This window comes from Corvus moneduloides, chromosome 9 (genome assembly GCF_009650955.1).
Source record: "Corvus moneduloides isolate bCorMon1 chromosome 9, bCorMon1.pri, whole genome shotgun sequence".
Classification (NCBI taxonomy): domain Eukaryota; kingdom Metazoa; phylum Chordata; class Aves; order Passeriformes; family Corvidae; genus Corvus; species Corvus moneduloides.
Window position 1 is genome coordinate 3,823,799 of NC_045484.1, and position 17,229 is coordinate 3,841,027.

Below are 17,229 nucleotides of genomic sequence, written 5' to 3' on the forward strand. Positions count from 1 at the left end.
AGACTGAGCAAGACATGGATGTGGCCCCTGGTTAAGCTGGGGACAGGCTGCTGACAGCCATCCTCTGCTTGAGTGTCTGACCCAGCCCATGGTTTCTGCATGCAAATGTATAAATAAATATTGTCTGCCTTCTCTTGATTATGCAGCCTTTTGTGTACCAGTCCTAAAACATCCAGAAAGACCCACTACAGATGTACACAAATTACTCACTGACCACAACACGCTTTGGGGCTAAAAATAAGATTGTGTTTAAATCGGCCTGAATCCACTGTCAAGTCACTGCAATTTGCAATTCAAACCCCATCACAAGCTATCTTTGTTGGAGCAGCAGTGGTTTTTTGGAGTTTGATGCTGACCTCGAGGGCGAAAGTGCAACTCCCCACTGCACGGTTGCACAACCGCATGACATCCTCCTGCTTTCATCGTCGCTCCTCACGCAAGAGGGACTAAAAATAGTAGCTAAAGCGTCCTAATTAATAAAAAATAATCTATGACCAAAAGATAAAACATTCTCAAAGATATTAGGGAAATTTTGTTTACAGTGCAACTATACGGGGGGGGGGGGGGGGGGGGGAGGGGGGGTTAGGGGGGGTGGGAAGTGGTGGTGGTGAATTTTAAAGGAAAAGCGCTGGGGAAAAGCCATTGTTTGTTCCAAAAATGCCTAATAACAGGATCTGGTCTTGCCAGACACACTAAATTCCCTAAAACTAAACTAAAACTAAATTCCCTCCAGCATTCCTTCCTTCCCGCTCTGTGTGGCGCTTTGCAGCGCGAGTGCTCTGCAGCCCGTGTGTGATCACAGCCCTCCGATCTCCTGCCTAATGAATTAAATACATAATAAATGGTCCATCAGCGGAACCCCTCGCTGGCAGGAGCTCGTTGTGGCGGTGCCAGCCCCGTGCCGTCCCTCAGCCGCCGACAGCGGCCGCCCCTCATACCTGCGCCGAGCGGGGCCGGGCCGAGCGGGGCCGGGGCGGGCCGAGAAATTCCCGGTTTGGGCTTCCGGCCAGTGACTCAGCCGCGCTCGCTCTGCCCTGGCATAAATAGGAGAGGGGAAGCAGGGGCCGGCACAGAGAGCTGCCGAGCCAGCCCCGCCAGCCCAGCCCAGCCCCGCCATGCCGCTGCTGCCCCTGGCCCTGCTGGCCGCGCTCCTGGCCGCCGGCCGCGCCGGTGAGTCCGCCCCGCGCTCCGCATCAACGCACGCTTTGCCTTCTTGCTTTTTGTGCTCCTCGCTCTCTTGCCATTTCTCTGGTGTGTGTGTGGGTGCCAGGCCCTGTGCGGGGTGATCTCCCCTTCAGAGGGAGCAGCAGACAAGAGGCGAATTCTTGCGCTTTTTAAAGCTGCTCCCTGGTAGCCCAGAGGTTACCGTGGATGGATGGATGGATGGATGGATGGATGGATGGATGGATGGATGGATGGTCGCTGTGATGCCTTCCTGATCAGCATTAAACTCCAGGGCATTCTCGTTCGTTGTACAAAGTCCTGGGAAGGTGGGAGTGCATTGCAGAGGTGCTAACCCGAGCTCTGGTTCCCTCGCAGCCAACCCCTGCTGCTCGAACCCCTGCCAGAACAGAGGCGTCTGCATGACCGCGGGGCCCGATCGCTACGAGTGCGACTGCACCAGGACAGGCTACTACGGGCAGAACTGCACCACTCGTGAGTATCCCACACCCCTCTCTGTGGAACTGGAACGCGTAATCCAATTCCAGCATTGCAGGTTATCCTCCATGAGCTGATTAATAATGATCTTCCCATTGCCTCTCGCAGCGGAATTCTTCACGTGGCTGAGGCTAGTGCTGAAACCATCACCAAACACTGTCCACTACATCCTCACCCACTTCCAAGGAGCCTGGAATATCATCAACAACATTCCCTTCTTACGGGACACTATTATGAGATATGTACTAACATGTAAGTGTGGATTGTTTCTTCCAGTCTTCTTAAAACTTACTCCAGGATATTGCACTGAATTGATCTGTGTATAAATCAAGCAGCCTAAATTGCACTAAGGTTAAAACACCAAAATTTAAGACTTCTGCATGATGCAGACTTGTATGAAACATGCTGAAGTGCAATTTAATTCTACTTTCTGCAAGAGTCCAGAATTTGCTGACATGAATTTAGCACCCAATTGCTCATGTTAGTCGTGAGATCCACCTGATAAACCAGGATCCAGTCCTGTTATTCAGTAACTGTAATCGTATTTAACATCAGTAACTGAGTTGTGTAGAATTTACAACTGCTGCCGAATATATGGAAAAGATCTGGCTTTGTGATTTTACTTTTTCAGACTAAAATGTACAGTTAAAAACAACCAAATATTTATTTGTCTTTCAGCAAGATCACACTTGATTGACAGCCCACCAACTTACAATAGTGACTACAGTTACAAAAGCTGGGAAGCTTATTCCAATCTTTCCTACTACACAAGAAGCCTTCCACCAGTAGGACTTGACTGCCCAACACCGATGGGTGTTAAAGGTGAGGGATAAACCAGACACGTAATGATTGCTTGGTCTTTTCTAAGAAGAAAAAATAATTAGAAGTTCTTATGGGACCTGCTTGTCTGTAGCCTTTTTTCAGTATAGTTGACTTTTAGAATAACCATATTTTGGATATATTGTGTAAAGATCTAAAAGATAATTATTCTGGCTCTTGCTGTTGAGTTACATGCTAAAGCAGGGAACTTAGCAATTTCTGATAAAATCAAGAAAGTGAGCATAGAGAAGTAGGTAATTCCCCTTGTTTGTATGCTGCTGTCATTCAATATTCCACTGAAAGTCTAAAGCCTTTTTGTTAGGAATAAACTTCAGTATTTCATGAAGGGTTGTCTTGAGTATCTCACTGTCTGTTTCTCCCACAGGTAAGAAAGAGCTCCCAGATTCAAGTCTGATCGTGGAGAAGTTTTTGCTGAGGAGGAAGTTTATTCCTGACCCACAAGGCACAAACGTGATGTTCACGTTCTTCGCCCAGCACTTCACGCACCAGTTCTTCAAAACGGACCACAAGAGGGGCCCTGCCTTCACCAGAGCGCTCGGCCACGGGGTACGGTCACTTCTGGGGACATGGCTCGTGCTCTTTGGGAGCTGCTGAGTGGCTGGAATGGCCAGAATGGCATCCTGCGGGTTGCCAGGGGACAAACACCTGTGTGCACACTGTGCCACAATCCCATGGGATTACCTCTTCTGCAACTGCTCCTCAGGCCAAATTCTGCTGCTGGGCAGTGTCTCTTCCTGGGTGAGAACCACGCGCTCTGCCGAAGTGGTTCTGTTTAGAATACCTGTCCAGTGGTCACTTATTATTCCCAAAAATCTGCTTTCACCTAAAGCATGTTAGATGTAGTGAGTATCCAAAACTTCTCTGGACTCTGTTGGTTCCAAAGAGCTGTATCCAGCACTGTAGTATTGCTTGTGTACTGCTAATAGCCTTAGTTTAAAAAGAACTTCAAAAGCAGACTTGGATTTAGGATCTTTACCTACAAGATAGGCAGCCTTTGAACAAAGAGTTCTTCACTGTAAGTGTTACTTGTATGTCCAAATCAGAGCTATAAATTGTGTGTGTATATATAGAAAGCTGTCTGCATAGTAGAAAGTTGCTGACACTTTAAACAGAGTCCTTTTAAATTGCCAATGTAACAACCTCCTCTTACGCAGAGATGGCTCCAGTTGCCAGGAAATAATTTGGCTTCATGTTAAATATTGGGGCATGATACTTATAAGGTAGCAGTAATGTAATTAAAAGGTAAATATCTAGGGGGTGAACTCCTATTGGTATCCATAGAAGTGGGACCTGTCCTAAAATAGCAAAAAATGCAGGTTGGCTTCATGTCCCAAATGCTTTTATTTTATAGGTTGACTTGAACCACATTTATGGAGAGACTCTGGAGAGACAACTTAAACTGAGACTTCGAAAGGATGGAAAGCTAAAATACCAGGTATGTCTTAGCTCAGAATTCCTACCTTCTTACTGGATGGCATAGATTTCCTAAATTAGTGCTGTGTGAATGGTGTAGGTGATCTAAAGCGTGAGTCAGAGCTGAGAGAGCCGACAGAGCTTAACCAAAGTACCATAGCTCAAAACTCCTGGTGTTTCCCACACACACAGATGATCGATGGAGAAATGTACCCGCCGACGGTGAGGGACACGCAGGCAGAGATGCTGTACCCACCCCACGTGCCCGAGCACCTGCAGTTCTCCGTGGGGCAGGAGGTGTTCGGGCTGGTGCCGGGGCTGATGATGTACGCCACGATCTGGCTGCGCGAGCACAACCGCGTCTGCGACGTGCTCAAGCGCCAGCACCCCGACTGGGACGACGAGCAGCTCTTCCAGACCACCCGGCTCATTCTGATAGGTGAGGGCCACTGCTGCTACGTGCAGCTCCAGCTCAAGCCTGCAGAGCTGGAGTGAGGGGCAAGCTATCCCATAAATTGGGGTGTGAGTGGCTTCTTCGTGGCCTGTCACTGGGGCTGTGTTGAGGCGCAGCTTCCCCCCAGCTCTGCTAAAGATGAAACTGAAGAAAACTCAGTGACACTCAATTCCCTTTTCTGAGGGAAGCAGAACTGAAAGCAGTGAAAAGACAGGAAGCTCAGGTTCCTTTCTCAGAGAAAGCCTGTGAGGCTGGATGACCTTGGGCTCCCTGATGTGGGATTTTGGGGGTTTTTCACCCTAGGGTTGGGTCAGCTTAGGTATGCTTCAAAATAAAGGCTGTGATTAAGTCTAAAGTTCAGGAGGTTCTGAAAAATGTAACTCTGCATAGTTCTCCTGTCTAACTGTATGCCCAGTGGTATTTCATCTTATGTAAATGGTGATGTGGTCTAAGCTGGAAAAAACCTTGCCCCAATTGAAACCATAAACCAAGACAATTGTATTAAGTAGTTCAGAAGCTGAGATTTGCTTTCAGACATCAAGTTTCTTCATTATCTCCTCCCTTTCTGCTAGAGATATTGTGTGACTGAACACAGAGTAAATGCTGGTGTGTGCTGTTCTGTGGAGGGTGCAAGGAATTGTGTCTTCGGAGGGTGGGAGGGGGAAAACAGGCTGTAGAAAACACCTCACTACCCACAGCCCAGAACTCTTGGGACCTGAAGTACTGTTCCATGCCTTAGTCACATAAAATACATGAATTGCTTTATAGGAGAGATTACAGGAAAGTGTTTGTTGTCCTGATCACTGAAGTATATTTTAGAACAGTTCAGAAATTGTGTTTTCCCTGCCACTGAGGAGAAGCAGTGCTAACGTTCTCTCCTATTCCTTTGTCCAACAGGAGAGACAATCAAGATTGTTATAGAGGACTACGTGCAGCACCTGAGTGGGTACCACTTCAAGCTGAAGTTTGACCCCGAGCTGCTGTTCAACCAGAGGTTCCAGTACCAGAACCGCATCGCAGCCGAGTTCAACACCCTGTACCACTGGCACCCGCTGCTGCCTGACACCTTCCGCATCCACGACCAGGAGTACACCTTCCAGCAGTTCCTCTACAACAACTCCATCATGCTGGAGCACGGCCTCTCCCATATGGTCAAATCTTTCTCCAAGCAAAGTGCTGGCAGGGTAGGTCCTTCCTCAAGTTGATGGTGAACCAACAGAGGCATGAGCTGGGGGTGGGACAAGGGAACAGGATAAAGCTATTTAAAACTAATCACTGGAAAGTCACAACTTCCTCGTGACTCATATCAGGAGATCTTAACAGCTTTTCCTCTTTCATGAACAGGTTGCTGGTGGGAAGAACGTTCCTGCTGCAGTACAGAAAGTGGCAAAGGCCTCCATTGACCAAAGCAGGCAGATGAGGTACCAGTCCTTGAACGAGTACAGGAAACGCTTCATGCTGAAACCGTTCCGATCCTTCGAAGAGCTTACAGGTAACAGTCCTCATCCCTCCTAGCAAATGAGACACATTGTCTTAAAATGCCCGCAGAGTCCTGCAGTGTCATTACTGGGCTTGAGCAGGACAGTCTTGCATGGAAAATGGGATTTTTCCACTTACATTTTTTACTCGTTGCAGGAGAAAAAGAGATGGCAGCGGAGCTGGAGGAGCTGTACGGGGACATCGATGCCATGGAGCTGTACCCAGGCCTGCTGGTGGAGAAGCCCCGGCCTGGGGCCATCTTTGGCGAGACCATGGTGGAGATCGGGGCGCCGTTCTCCCTGAAGGGGCTGATGGGCAACGCCATCTGCTCCCCTGAGTACTGGAAGCCCAGCACCTTCGGGGGCAAGGTGGGCTTCGACATCGTCAACACGGCCTCCCTGCAGAAGCTCATCTGCAACAACGTGAAGGGCTGTCCCTTCACTGCCTTCCACATCCTGCCTCCTGAGCCCACCGAGGCCACGATTAACGTTAGTACCTCAAAAACTGCCATGGAAGATATCAACCCCACGCTCCTGCTGAAAGAGCGCTCTGCAGAGCTGTAGAAACCCAGCTGTCTATCTATTTATTTATTTAACTGTGTTATTTATTCTATTTATGGCTTAGTATTTAAAAAACCAACTTGAGCATCTTCACTGTGGGGGTTGCCTTAAATTCCTTACCTGAGGTAAGGCTTCCATTTACAAAAGGGATTTTCTGTGTTTGAGCTTGACAGTGCTGAATCCCTTGTTTAAAATCTTCTGTAACAGAACGATGTATTCCAAAGTGGATAGAGGTTCCAACTTCTTTTTACTATTGTTTTAATACTTGATGAAGGGGAGGCGTGGTGATTCTGTCTAGCAGTTTTCATAGGTCACGTAACACTACAAAAGCAACTTTTTTTCTCAGCGACTTGAAAGCAGCTATTGAGCTAAAAGTACAAGAAAAAATCTGACTTAATGAAAACTGCCAGAAGAGATTATGGATTTCATATGAGCACTCAAAAATTAACAAAACAAAAATACTTGAGACTCACTTCTTTATGTAAGGTCAGAAAATGCATTGCATTTGTTGTTGATGCTACCTACCTCTCCCTCATTGCAGATAGTGCACTTTGTATCGTAATTTAATGTCTCTTATGTACCAATCCACTTCTGGATTTAGGTGAAAGTAAATTTTTTTACAACTTTTTTAAAAAATGTTTTTAATGTTTTAAATATTTAAAGAAAATAGTACTTTTCCTGGATTCTACTTCTTTTTGAAGGAAGTGTGACGGATGTATTAGTTGTGTAAGGGTGTGAGAATGAGATACTGAGCTTTACAGTAACTGACTACTCTCAGGCTGCAATACAAGGCTGCTTGCATTTGGATAGGGATGTTTTTATTATGTAACTTTGAGGAGGTCTTAAACTTAGCCCAAGGCACTGGGATTCTTTTCATAGCTGTAGTTCTCTGGTCTACTTGATAATGTAATTTTAATGTCTGTCACTCTAAGGACAGGAGGACAGTATAGCTGGAGTTAGGGTGTGGCTGTGGCTTTGTGCTCCCAAAACCAGGGGGGCTGTAAACTGAGCAGCTCTGTAAATACACAGAGAACTGAACACAGAAGATATTCAAGCAGTGCTTCCAGACACAGAAGGTAGCTCTGCCTATGTGCACAAGCTGTATGTGCCATTTGTACTTCTATTTATTGGGGGGTTAGTGGGCGAGGGAGGGATAATGTTTTATTTATAATTTATAAACAGAGGCATTTTAAGTAAGTGGCTTAAGCTTCTTTAAAACTGGCCAGCACAAAATCTCCTAGATGTATTTGTCCTGATCCAGCACTAAAATAATCTAGTCTCATCTGGGCACATAGGGATCTTGTACCAGCACTTCAGACTTTGCATGTAAGGGTATCTTTTTTTAATTTCTAGAGAGGAAATGTAGAAGATGATCTTCCCATAAAAACAGCTGGGGAACTATAGGGAAAAAGAAAATGTCACATCAGACTGGAGTAGAACAGCAACCTGGTATTCTGTGCCCCTGCCCAAAATTCCTTGACTACTTGTGGAAAAGGACTTGAGTTTTCCATTTCATCTGAACTCTCAAGCACTTGTAGAGGCTTGTGCATTGTACCAGCTCTGGCAGTAGTGTAGTTTGTCTGTGGCTTCTTTTTCCATGGATTTGTGTAGAGCCAGCCATGCCTCGTGCTGGGTAGGTCTGTAGCTGTGGCCGGGAACAGCAGAACCAAGCTCTCCTGCAGCCATCGATACCAGTGACTGGTCTGGGGTGGTCCTTGGTATGGATGCTGTGGGAGCAAGAACGGCTTTTGTTTTCCTTTTTCTCTGTGAGGCATGAAGAAGGGAAAACCTTCTCTCCCCTTGTATCCAAAGGTGGTCAGTACTGTATGTGCTAATGAGTGAACGCTGCTTGGACACTTGTTCGTCATGCAATTGTCCATCAGACCCAGCTCTGGGCACCCTTCAGAGCACCCTTCTGCCATTAACCCAGGAACAGGGTTTGGCTGAGAGGCAAAGGGAGGCAAGTCTGGACAGATCAAGTTATTTTGGGGTAGGTACAGAGGAATTCCTCAGACCATCTCACTTGAGTTAAGTTACAGGCAGCTTCAGCAAGGATTCCTGTGCACTCTGCGTTTTGTATTCCACAGCCTCTAAATGTGGATGTTTGAGATTATTTATTTAAAATTCTGTGAATTGTTTTTCACTTTATTTTTGTAGGACAACAATGTTGTTAAAATGCAATTGTTTATACAAATAAATTGAAAACATTACCTTTATGGGCTCCTTTGTTTGTGTTTTCCTTCAGCAGTGTTTAGGATGGATCAGTTCTTTAATTGATTACATGGAGAATTACAAGGCATTACCAGCAGCACTAAATTCTCTGGTGTGTCAAACCCAAGATGCCTGTACCTTAAATTGCCCAAATGACGTAATTTTTGTCCCTTTGGCCTCAAGTGAAAAGGGATTTCACTGTTCCATCCCTGGAAGAGCCAGCTCCTCTTATCTACAGCGGAGATGCCAGCACTGCCCTGGCAGCTTCAAAGGGAAAGTACAATATTGGAGTTGCACAACACTGCCTTGGTGTAACTGACTTCCCTTCCTCACTTCCCTTTTCCCAGGCTAGAACAGTCCAGAGCTGTTTCCTTTCATGCTTGGCATTCTCCAGAAGGGGAAACCGCTTTGGAATGCAAGTGACCACTGGACCAGAGCAGGGCTGTTCTTCCTAAAAGCTGGAGCAGGAGCTTGGACAATGTGTCCCCCTCTTGCAGTGAGCACCTTCAAGGCCACCCAGCCTCTTCCCTGCGTTTTCACCTCTGGTGAGGAATGAGTGGAAGCTGGGAAGGAGACATCCCAGGGGATTGCTGTACTGCCTGTCACTCACCACCTGCACCAGCCTCTGACCAAGTGTCACCTCAGTCCCCTACGATCATCCCACTGCTGACTGTCCCCAGTACTCCCCCATCCCAATATTGGTGCCCTGTCCTCTCCCAGCCTCTGTCTAGAGGCCAACCCCAGAGCCACAGTCCTTCACTCAGAGTCACCTTCCTTCCAGCCACCCAAAGTCCTCTTTGGTCCAAGCTCATCCCAGTGTGCCACAGGTCAATATTCCCAACAACGCTCCAGTCCTGAGAGTGTGACAGTTCTGCTTCTGCTTTGGAGCTCGTTTCCATTTCCACAGGTGTGCAGTTCCTTTGCATTCCTTCTGTAGCCAGGCACCCAAACACCTCCAGCAATTCTCCTCAACACTCAGTTCTCATCACTTCAGTGACCATCTTCAGCCCCAAAAATGCAATGTCCTGAGGACCCTTGCAAAAGCATCACTTCAGTGCCTCTCCTGGCCACACTCCAGGCTGTGGGTGAATGGGGGCAGGTACAGACCACGTGTGGGGCTTTTTTCCTTTAACACCCAGTCAGCTCATTGTCCCCACAAGTGAATTGCCACATCCCTGTTTTGCGGGGAAGCTGAGCAGGGGAGGAGTGAAGACAAGGCCGGTGGTTTCAGTGGGAGAGGATGGGCAGTGATCAGGCAGCTGCAGGGTCATCCATGAAGAAGGTGTTTTGGGTGACTGCTGCCCTAATTAGGGAAGGGCCAGCCCGGATGGATTCGAGCATGATGGCTGAGATAGCCTGATACAGGAGGAGCTCCTCCTTCCCTCTGAGCAGGGGCATGTCCTGATGACACAAAAGGCAAGAATGTTCCCCAGAGGAAACCTGCCCTGCCAAATTCTTGCTCCCCAGCCTGGGTTGAGGGAACTGTTTCACCCAAGGCAGTGTGATAAAGGAGGGGGACTCAGCAGGAAGTCCATCCAAGCTCACGGGAGCTCTGTGATTTTGGAAGCAGGTCACCTCCCATCCTTGCCAAGGGCTTTCCCCAGCATCACTCACTCTCTGCCCTTTGCGCAGGAATTCCTTACGCGTGCTGAGTCGGAGCCCTGACCAGACTGGGCTCTGCACCTGAGCTGAGCTGAGCTGAGTTGACCTTTACATTGAGCTCCCAAGGCGGCTGCTTTTCCAGATTCCAGGAGACCTTCCTGTAACAGATGGCCACAAGAAAATACTCCTTTGGTTTTCAGCATCAATGCAGAAAAGTCAACAGGTGTCTTGGCTGGAGAGAGAGAATTAAATAGGTGAACAGCTCTGGAAAGCTTATTGCAAATCTGTGCTGTTTCCTTTGGAAGACCAGGAAGGAAGACACCTAAACGTTGTAGGACTGTATATACAGGACAGAAAGAGCAGGCTGTAGCTAGATCTATGCTCTAAATATGGAAAAGGAGGTGAACTGAGACACCCTACCCGCTTTGCTAAAAGGCATGAAAAGAGCCACACAAGGCAGAAATGCAGCGATATCCCAAAGGAATATCATGGGGAAGAAGTCTCCTTGGAAAGAGCCGAATGCTCCTTTTTCTTTAATCTGGGATTTCAGTTTGCAAATAACATACTGAGGAGCAACAGGATTGGATTCAATTTGTAATTCGTTCCTCTAATCCGCTTGTTTTTTCCTATTAGCATAAAATCTCTGAATTCTGTGCTTACTTATAGAGTAAGTCCAGATATTTTCATCAATATTGGCAAGGTACCGATCACAACCAAAACCAAACCCAACCAAATTTTCCATTCTGCAATTTTCTTGTCTGGAAATCCTGAGTCCGCACTGAAAATCTCAGCGTTCACTTCCAGCCAAAGCTCGAGAAAGCAGAGCCAGAGGTGGCCCGGGCACGTTGGGAGCTGAGCACCTTTGGGAGAGGGAACCTGTTAAAGCTGGTGAAATCTCTCCAGTTTGCCACTGGGAGAGGGCAGGGTGCAAAGCACTCCGAATTTGACTCATGCTGGTTACTTTTCATCCTGCGGGTGTTCCCCATCAGAGACAAAGCAAGGCAGGGAAACCCTAAACCTGGGGAAAGAAGGCAGTGTTCAAAGCATCTGCTTTCAAACCAACCCACTGCATGCCCCCTGAGGATCTCTGGATCAATGCCCCATCCCTGGAAGTGTCCAAGGCCAGGCTGAACGGGACTTGGAGCAAGCTGGACACCTGGAAGTGGCAGGGGGGGTAGAGATGATCTTTAAGGTCCCTTCCAACCCCAACCTGTCTGGGTTTCTATGATTCTGTTTAGCCCATAGCGGGGCACATCTACAAAAAGTTGAAAATACTTTGCATCTTCTAACCAACTGCAACCCTAATATCTATATATTTTTGTTTTGTTTTGTTTTTCAATGTTAAATTACTTAACACTTACCAGAAGGGCACTGGTAAAACACAAAGTGTCACACAACCAGGAGCATCCTGCTTGCAAGTGCCTCAAATCTTTACTTAATAGAACCACAGAATCAGTAAGGTTGGAAAAGACCCTGAAGATCAAAGTAGCAGCTCGTTCTTCTGTCTCAGGACAAACCCCAGAATCCTTCCAAGGCCCTGTGGGAGCTGCATTCCTGCTCTGTATTTTATTTTCTTGCAGTAACCAGGTGTAGCCCAGGCTCACTCCGAGGTGGATGTAGGTGTGTGCGAGCATCCCTGTCCAAACCTGCCCTGCTGACAGGGAACTTTAACACCCATTCATTTGCCCCAAAAGGGCCACATTGCGGTTGACTTTCCTCTGGGAGCACCTGAAACCTTTGAAACACGCACACCCCAAAATTGCTAAAAGCGTGAAAGCAGTGCCCAGGAGACTGAGCAGCTGGGGGGGTGGGAAGGCCTGTTCCCCAAATGGTCTCATCTTCCTTCCCCCTTTAGGAGATGTACCCAAAGAAATTATTCCATAGGCATTCATCAAGGGAACACTGTGCAAGCCACACAGGCTCCAGCTAACAGGGATATCCCTGAATTTATGAGGTGGGAGGTGAAACCAAGACCATGAGAAGCACCACGACTTTGGGGTAAAAACCCAGCAAAAGGATCTTTTAGTATGATTCTAAGCACTGAAACTCTGCAGTGAGCCATGACAGAGCAACAAAACACGGCTGTTCTCCAGCAGCTCCAAAACCCTGCCCTGAGACTGGCATAGCTCAGTGTCCTCGCAGTTGTGGCTTTCCAGCCTGTTGCCTAGACAAGATTAATTAATCCTGCCTAACAAATAATAGCAGAGTTTCTAAGTAGCAGTGGTAGGTACTCATTAAAGCAAATCCTGGCTGAGCTGGCGCAGAGGTGAAATAGCAGCTCTTACACAAGGCGAGGATGTTCCATGTGGTGATGCCATCACATCCAGAGCTATTACGTCCAGAGAGGCAGGGAGGAGAGCCCGTTCCGCCTAAATCAGGGCTGGGATTTCTGTAGCATGGACAATTTCAGTGAAAGCAGGAAAAAAGAAAACATTTTAAAATTAGAAATGGACTGAATTTTCTGAGTGTCCAATGAATTGGTAGAATTTCAGGCAGATTCAGGATGTGTTTCTGGCAGTGGGGCAGCAAACCATCTTTTCACTGCTTGCTAGGTCAAGTGTTTCAGTGTTTGTCATCATAACTGACCCAGGCTGGATGGGGAAAAAAAGATTTCCTAACCTGACCATGAAGAAGAAGATCTTTTTATAAATGAAGAGAAGGATTTAGCATCATTCCAAAAGGAAGATGGCATTATTGTATATTAAGTAAACCTTGGATGTTCTACATAGTCTTCACCCTGTATCAGGAATAGTTTTCATTCAATTTTAAATTGAATCTCCAGCTCAGTAGGTGGACATGGATAAAACACTGAACTGAAGTTTCCATGTGTTTTTCCTCAGTCTGAAGAAAGAAAAAGGATGCTTATCTCATTTTGAGGAAAATTTGAGGGGCATATGAACACCCTCCATGAAGTTAATGTCTCCCATAACTGCAGAACAAGTATCAGAACACTCAAGGAGAGATGAAACTTTGAAAAGTGACTCTGCTTCATCAGAGCCTAGGGGTTTGGTTTCTGCCAAAATCAGATTCAGAAATCATGAAAGCATCTCTGGAGATTTTCTGTCCGACAGTGAAGTGTTCTGGATCACTTAGGAAGGAGGTGCCAAATGTGTAAGGCTTTTCAGTTTAAATATCCCTTTAAATAGAAGAAAAATTAGGGCAGGGAACGGTTCACAGCAAGCCAAGATCAATAGCAATTCACAGCCAAGTTTTTAAAAGCAGCAGCAAAAATAATACCATTTCTCATGTGAATAGAGAATAAAAATCCCCAGGGTTTCTGATTTTTTAGGAAGTTGGTTTCCTCTTTGAAGTCACTTCCTCATTGACCCTTTGTTGCAAATATTTCTCATAAATCCCTTTAAACCTTCTTTGCAAATAAGTGAACATTTACCACCATTTTCCTTAATACTTGTTTATTCAACAACCAGGTCTCCAGTGCCTCCAGCTGGCATGTTCGAGGTGGCATTGCTGAAGTTGCAGACGATTTGCATGACATTGGGCTGCTGTAAACATCATTTGCACGTCCCACTCTCCTTCAGCAAATGCAATGGCAAGAGAGGTGGGAAGCCCTTTCCCTGTGGAATTTGTTAGAGACTGAAAATGTGCAGGTGTGATTCAACACAAACCAGCACCTTGGGATGCTCGGTGCTCTGAACCAATCTGAAAAACTCTTCTGCAGCTGCATATCAGATTTAGAACTGACTTCTGGAAAACTCAAGGGCTTGTCTGCATCATCTTGCCTGACATTGCAAAATGGACAGGGAAGCTCCCTAGAAAAGGTTCCCATGAGATTACTGTCGCTTCTGATTTCAGCCAGATACTACAAGACCAAACTCCAAAATAGAATTTTAGTCATTTTTAAAGTTTTTTGTCCTCTTCACTTAGAGACCAGGAACCAGAAGACAGACTGGGGAACAATTTCATAATAGCTTGTCTAAGAAAAAAATACATTGAGAGAAGGATGTGCTGCTCCTCATCACATTAAATCTGTTTGCTCATTCTCAGTAACTACAAAATTTACTGGGGGAACTGGAAGTCAAATAAATCATCTTGAGTGACTAATAAAAATTTTATTTATTTGCCTCTAGCTTCATTTTCACGAGACGATCCTTCCTTTATAAAAGAAGCTACATTACTCATGAATCAGTACCTGAATGGGTAGGCAACATGGGAGGTTACGAATCAGATTCTTTATTATTAAAGGGCCATAAATGCGCACACTTTGACAGAGCAATCCATCATTGCCTGACTTGCACAAAGCCAGCCCCACCTTCCAGTTCACAGCCACGCTCGATTCTCCATTGAGAGAGCTTATCAAGAAGAACTCAGTAAGTTCTTCTTACTCCATTGGTGATATATAATCAAAAATTATGTAATGGCTGCACACTTTGAGTCCCTTAACAAGCCCCCTCCTCATTTCCCCTCCCTGCCTCTCATAACCCTGACAGGGCACAGGCTGCAAGGTGATAAGAAGTAAAGTGCATTTACTCGTAGAACAAGTTCATACAAGTACATTTTTCTGCAAATTTTGCTTTTTAATTTCATTGAGCTGGTTTTTGCCAATCTAAAATCTATCTAAAAGCTTGAAAATGTCAAAATTTGGACTTGGAGCCAGCTTCTTTTTCTTTTTCAGACAACACTTTTCCAGTTCTGTCCTCAGACCTATTTTTTAAGGAGGAACATGGTGACCACTCCCAGGGGAAAGGAAGACCTGCTTTGTGTTTATCGCTTTTTTGGTTAGAGCTGGAGCGTGTCTCCAAATCCAATATGAAAAGTTGTAATAAACATCTTCCAAGTTTTGATCCTCATAATTTAAACTACTCCTCTGCAGATTATAATAAAGTCTCCTTTAGGCTTCTTGTTTAGTATTTAAACAAGGATGTATGTTTAGTACTTAAGCAAGCATAAATTATAATAAAAAAACATTTTTGATTTAGAATAGACTATAACATAGAGATGGTGCAATGAATAAAAGTAAAGTTTGAAGGAAATAGAGACCTATTGAAATACAGAGCTGCATGTCAGGCAATAAACAGCTTCAGCCCTACTTCACAATGATATCAGAAGTCAGAACAGGTGCAATGAAACCAATTTTAAAATTAAGAAATATATGGATTATAACAGGGGAACAAAATAGTAAAAATCCATGGGAGGGCAATGCTGAGGTTCCCCTGGCTGAGTGCAGCATTGAGAAAAGCAATTTCTCATTTTTTCAAATTCCTTTATTCTTTTTTGTAAAAAAAAAAAATTTACTATCTCCTTACAATGTCCCCGCATGGATAGCCAAATTCTTCACCTTCCCATCCCTAAACACAAAGCCATAGGATCCTGGAATGATTCGGATCTTCTTGGCCCACCTCCCTGCACTGTTTGCAGATACAGGGATGGAGTTGCTCTGTTCAGATGCCATGGGCCACAGCAAGCACTGAGGACTCAAGCTGGGCTCTGGACTTTTCCTTTAGACTCAAGCTGGGCCCTGGACTTTTCCTGATCTCCAACAAAAGCATCTTTAGGGGGAAGTTTATTTTGCTCCGTAACATTACGCATCTTGAGTGGACTCAGGATGAGTAAGGAGCGGACGTGTGGAGCCGCATACACCCAGAGCTGGAATCCCCTTCTCCCCCCACCCCACCATAGCAAACAGGAGTTCATTTCCATTTCCTTTGTGTGCTGGGAAGCAAGGAAACCTCTCAGCTTGAGCCAATGGAAATTTTCAGACAAATCTGTCCTTTGTTGGAATGTAATACTTTGGAGACAAGCCAAGTTCAACTAAAGTGTCCTTGGGAAGTGTTTCTCTGGTCTAGCAAGGAATGTGCTGGTCAAAGCACAGCTGAGGCCTTCCCCCTCCCCTCCATCTGCCAGAGAGAGCAGAGGTTTAACCTCTCTTGGAGGGTCTTGGGCCGGTGCTTGGGATCAGCTTTTGTGTTGCCTCAATCCTCCAGGTAAGTACATTAACTCCAAATAAAATCACTGTTGCAGGGTCACTCTTTCCCCATCAATTCCCTCCTTTCATTTAAAAAACCCCACAACTTAAAATTTCCATTTCTCTTCTGCCATAAAATGGGAAAATTTCTGTAGGATGACAGATCTTCTCCTGCCTACCACTAGTCCTGGAACAGAGTTCTTTGGCCCACTTGGCAGAGAGAGCATCATCACCTGGATAGTGTATTCCCAGGGCTCTAAAAGGAAACAAAAGGCCAAAATATGATCGCACCACTTGGATTATATTTCTTCAATTGTCATAGAAGAAGAAAATGTTTGACATGGTATGTATAAGTTGTTTGAGGTTTGAAAGCCTAAGGAAAATTAAGATATTTAATGCTGCCCTCAAACGAACTGGGACAAGGAGAAAGATTTTAAAATTCCCCTATATGCAAAGTGGAGCCATTGTCAAGCACAAAAAGTCACACTGGAGCACAGCAAAAGTGCCTCTGGGAAGCAACCCAAATTTATTTAATTGGGTAGGGAAAACCCTATCAATTTGTTTGTTCTGACTGTGATGTCAGCTTGTGAAGGTGTGTGAAGATACAGACACCAACCCATTCACACTTCCGAGCCCTACGTGGCGTATCTGACGCACCCCAGGAGGGCAGGACGTGAGGGGTGCAGGCTCTGCTATGGCACCATGGCTCCCTCCTCCTCTCCTTCCCAGAGCCTGGTGCAGAACAGAGCTCTGGAATGATGGGGGGGATGCAGCCAATCATGGACCCAACCCTGGAGTCACTGAGCAGAGCCCAGTCACAGAGTGGTCCCCGCACAGCGAACAGGGCACTGTGTGGTCTGACAGAAAAGCGAGACTCAGGCTTCCTGTGGGGTCAGAAAAGATCTCAGAGTCACGAGACACTTGGGAATATTAACAAAACCCAGCCCTTTGTGTGATGTCATGGTCCTTGGTGCTCCCACCATGGGGCTGTGGATGCTGGGAACAGCACAGTGGGAGGGTCACCCCAGCACATCCCAAGAGTGAGGAAACCCCTGACACCTTCTTTGCACCTCTCAAAGGACACCCCT

General features: G+C 46.0%; 1 protein-coding gene across 1 annotated transcript; it reads left to right on the forward strand.

Annotated features, from left to right (window-relative positions):
* The first annotated feature begins 1,066 nt into the window (after nt 1–1,066).
* On the forward strand, nt 1,067–8,621 carry PTGS2 (prostaglandin-endoperoxide synthase 2). The gene is made up of 10 exons (XM_032118374.1): nt 1,067–1,170; nt 1,540–1,656; nt 1,768–1,911; nt 2,338–2,481; nt 2,864–3,045; nt 3,851–3,934; nt 4,105–4,351; nt 5,264–5,550; nt 5,711–5,858; nt 6,002–8,621. Exons 1-10 carry the CDS (start codon nt 1,116–1,118, stop codon nt 6,406–6,408), a joined length of 1,815 nt encoding a protein of 604 aa, XP_031974265.1. The 5' UTR covers nt 1,067–1,115; the 3' UTR covers nt 6,409–8,621.
* The last annotated feature ends 8,608 nt before the right edge of the window (nt 8,622–17,229 follow it).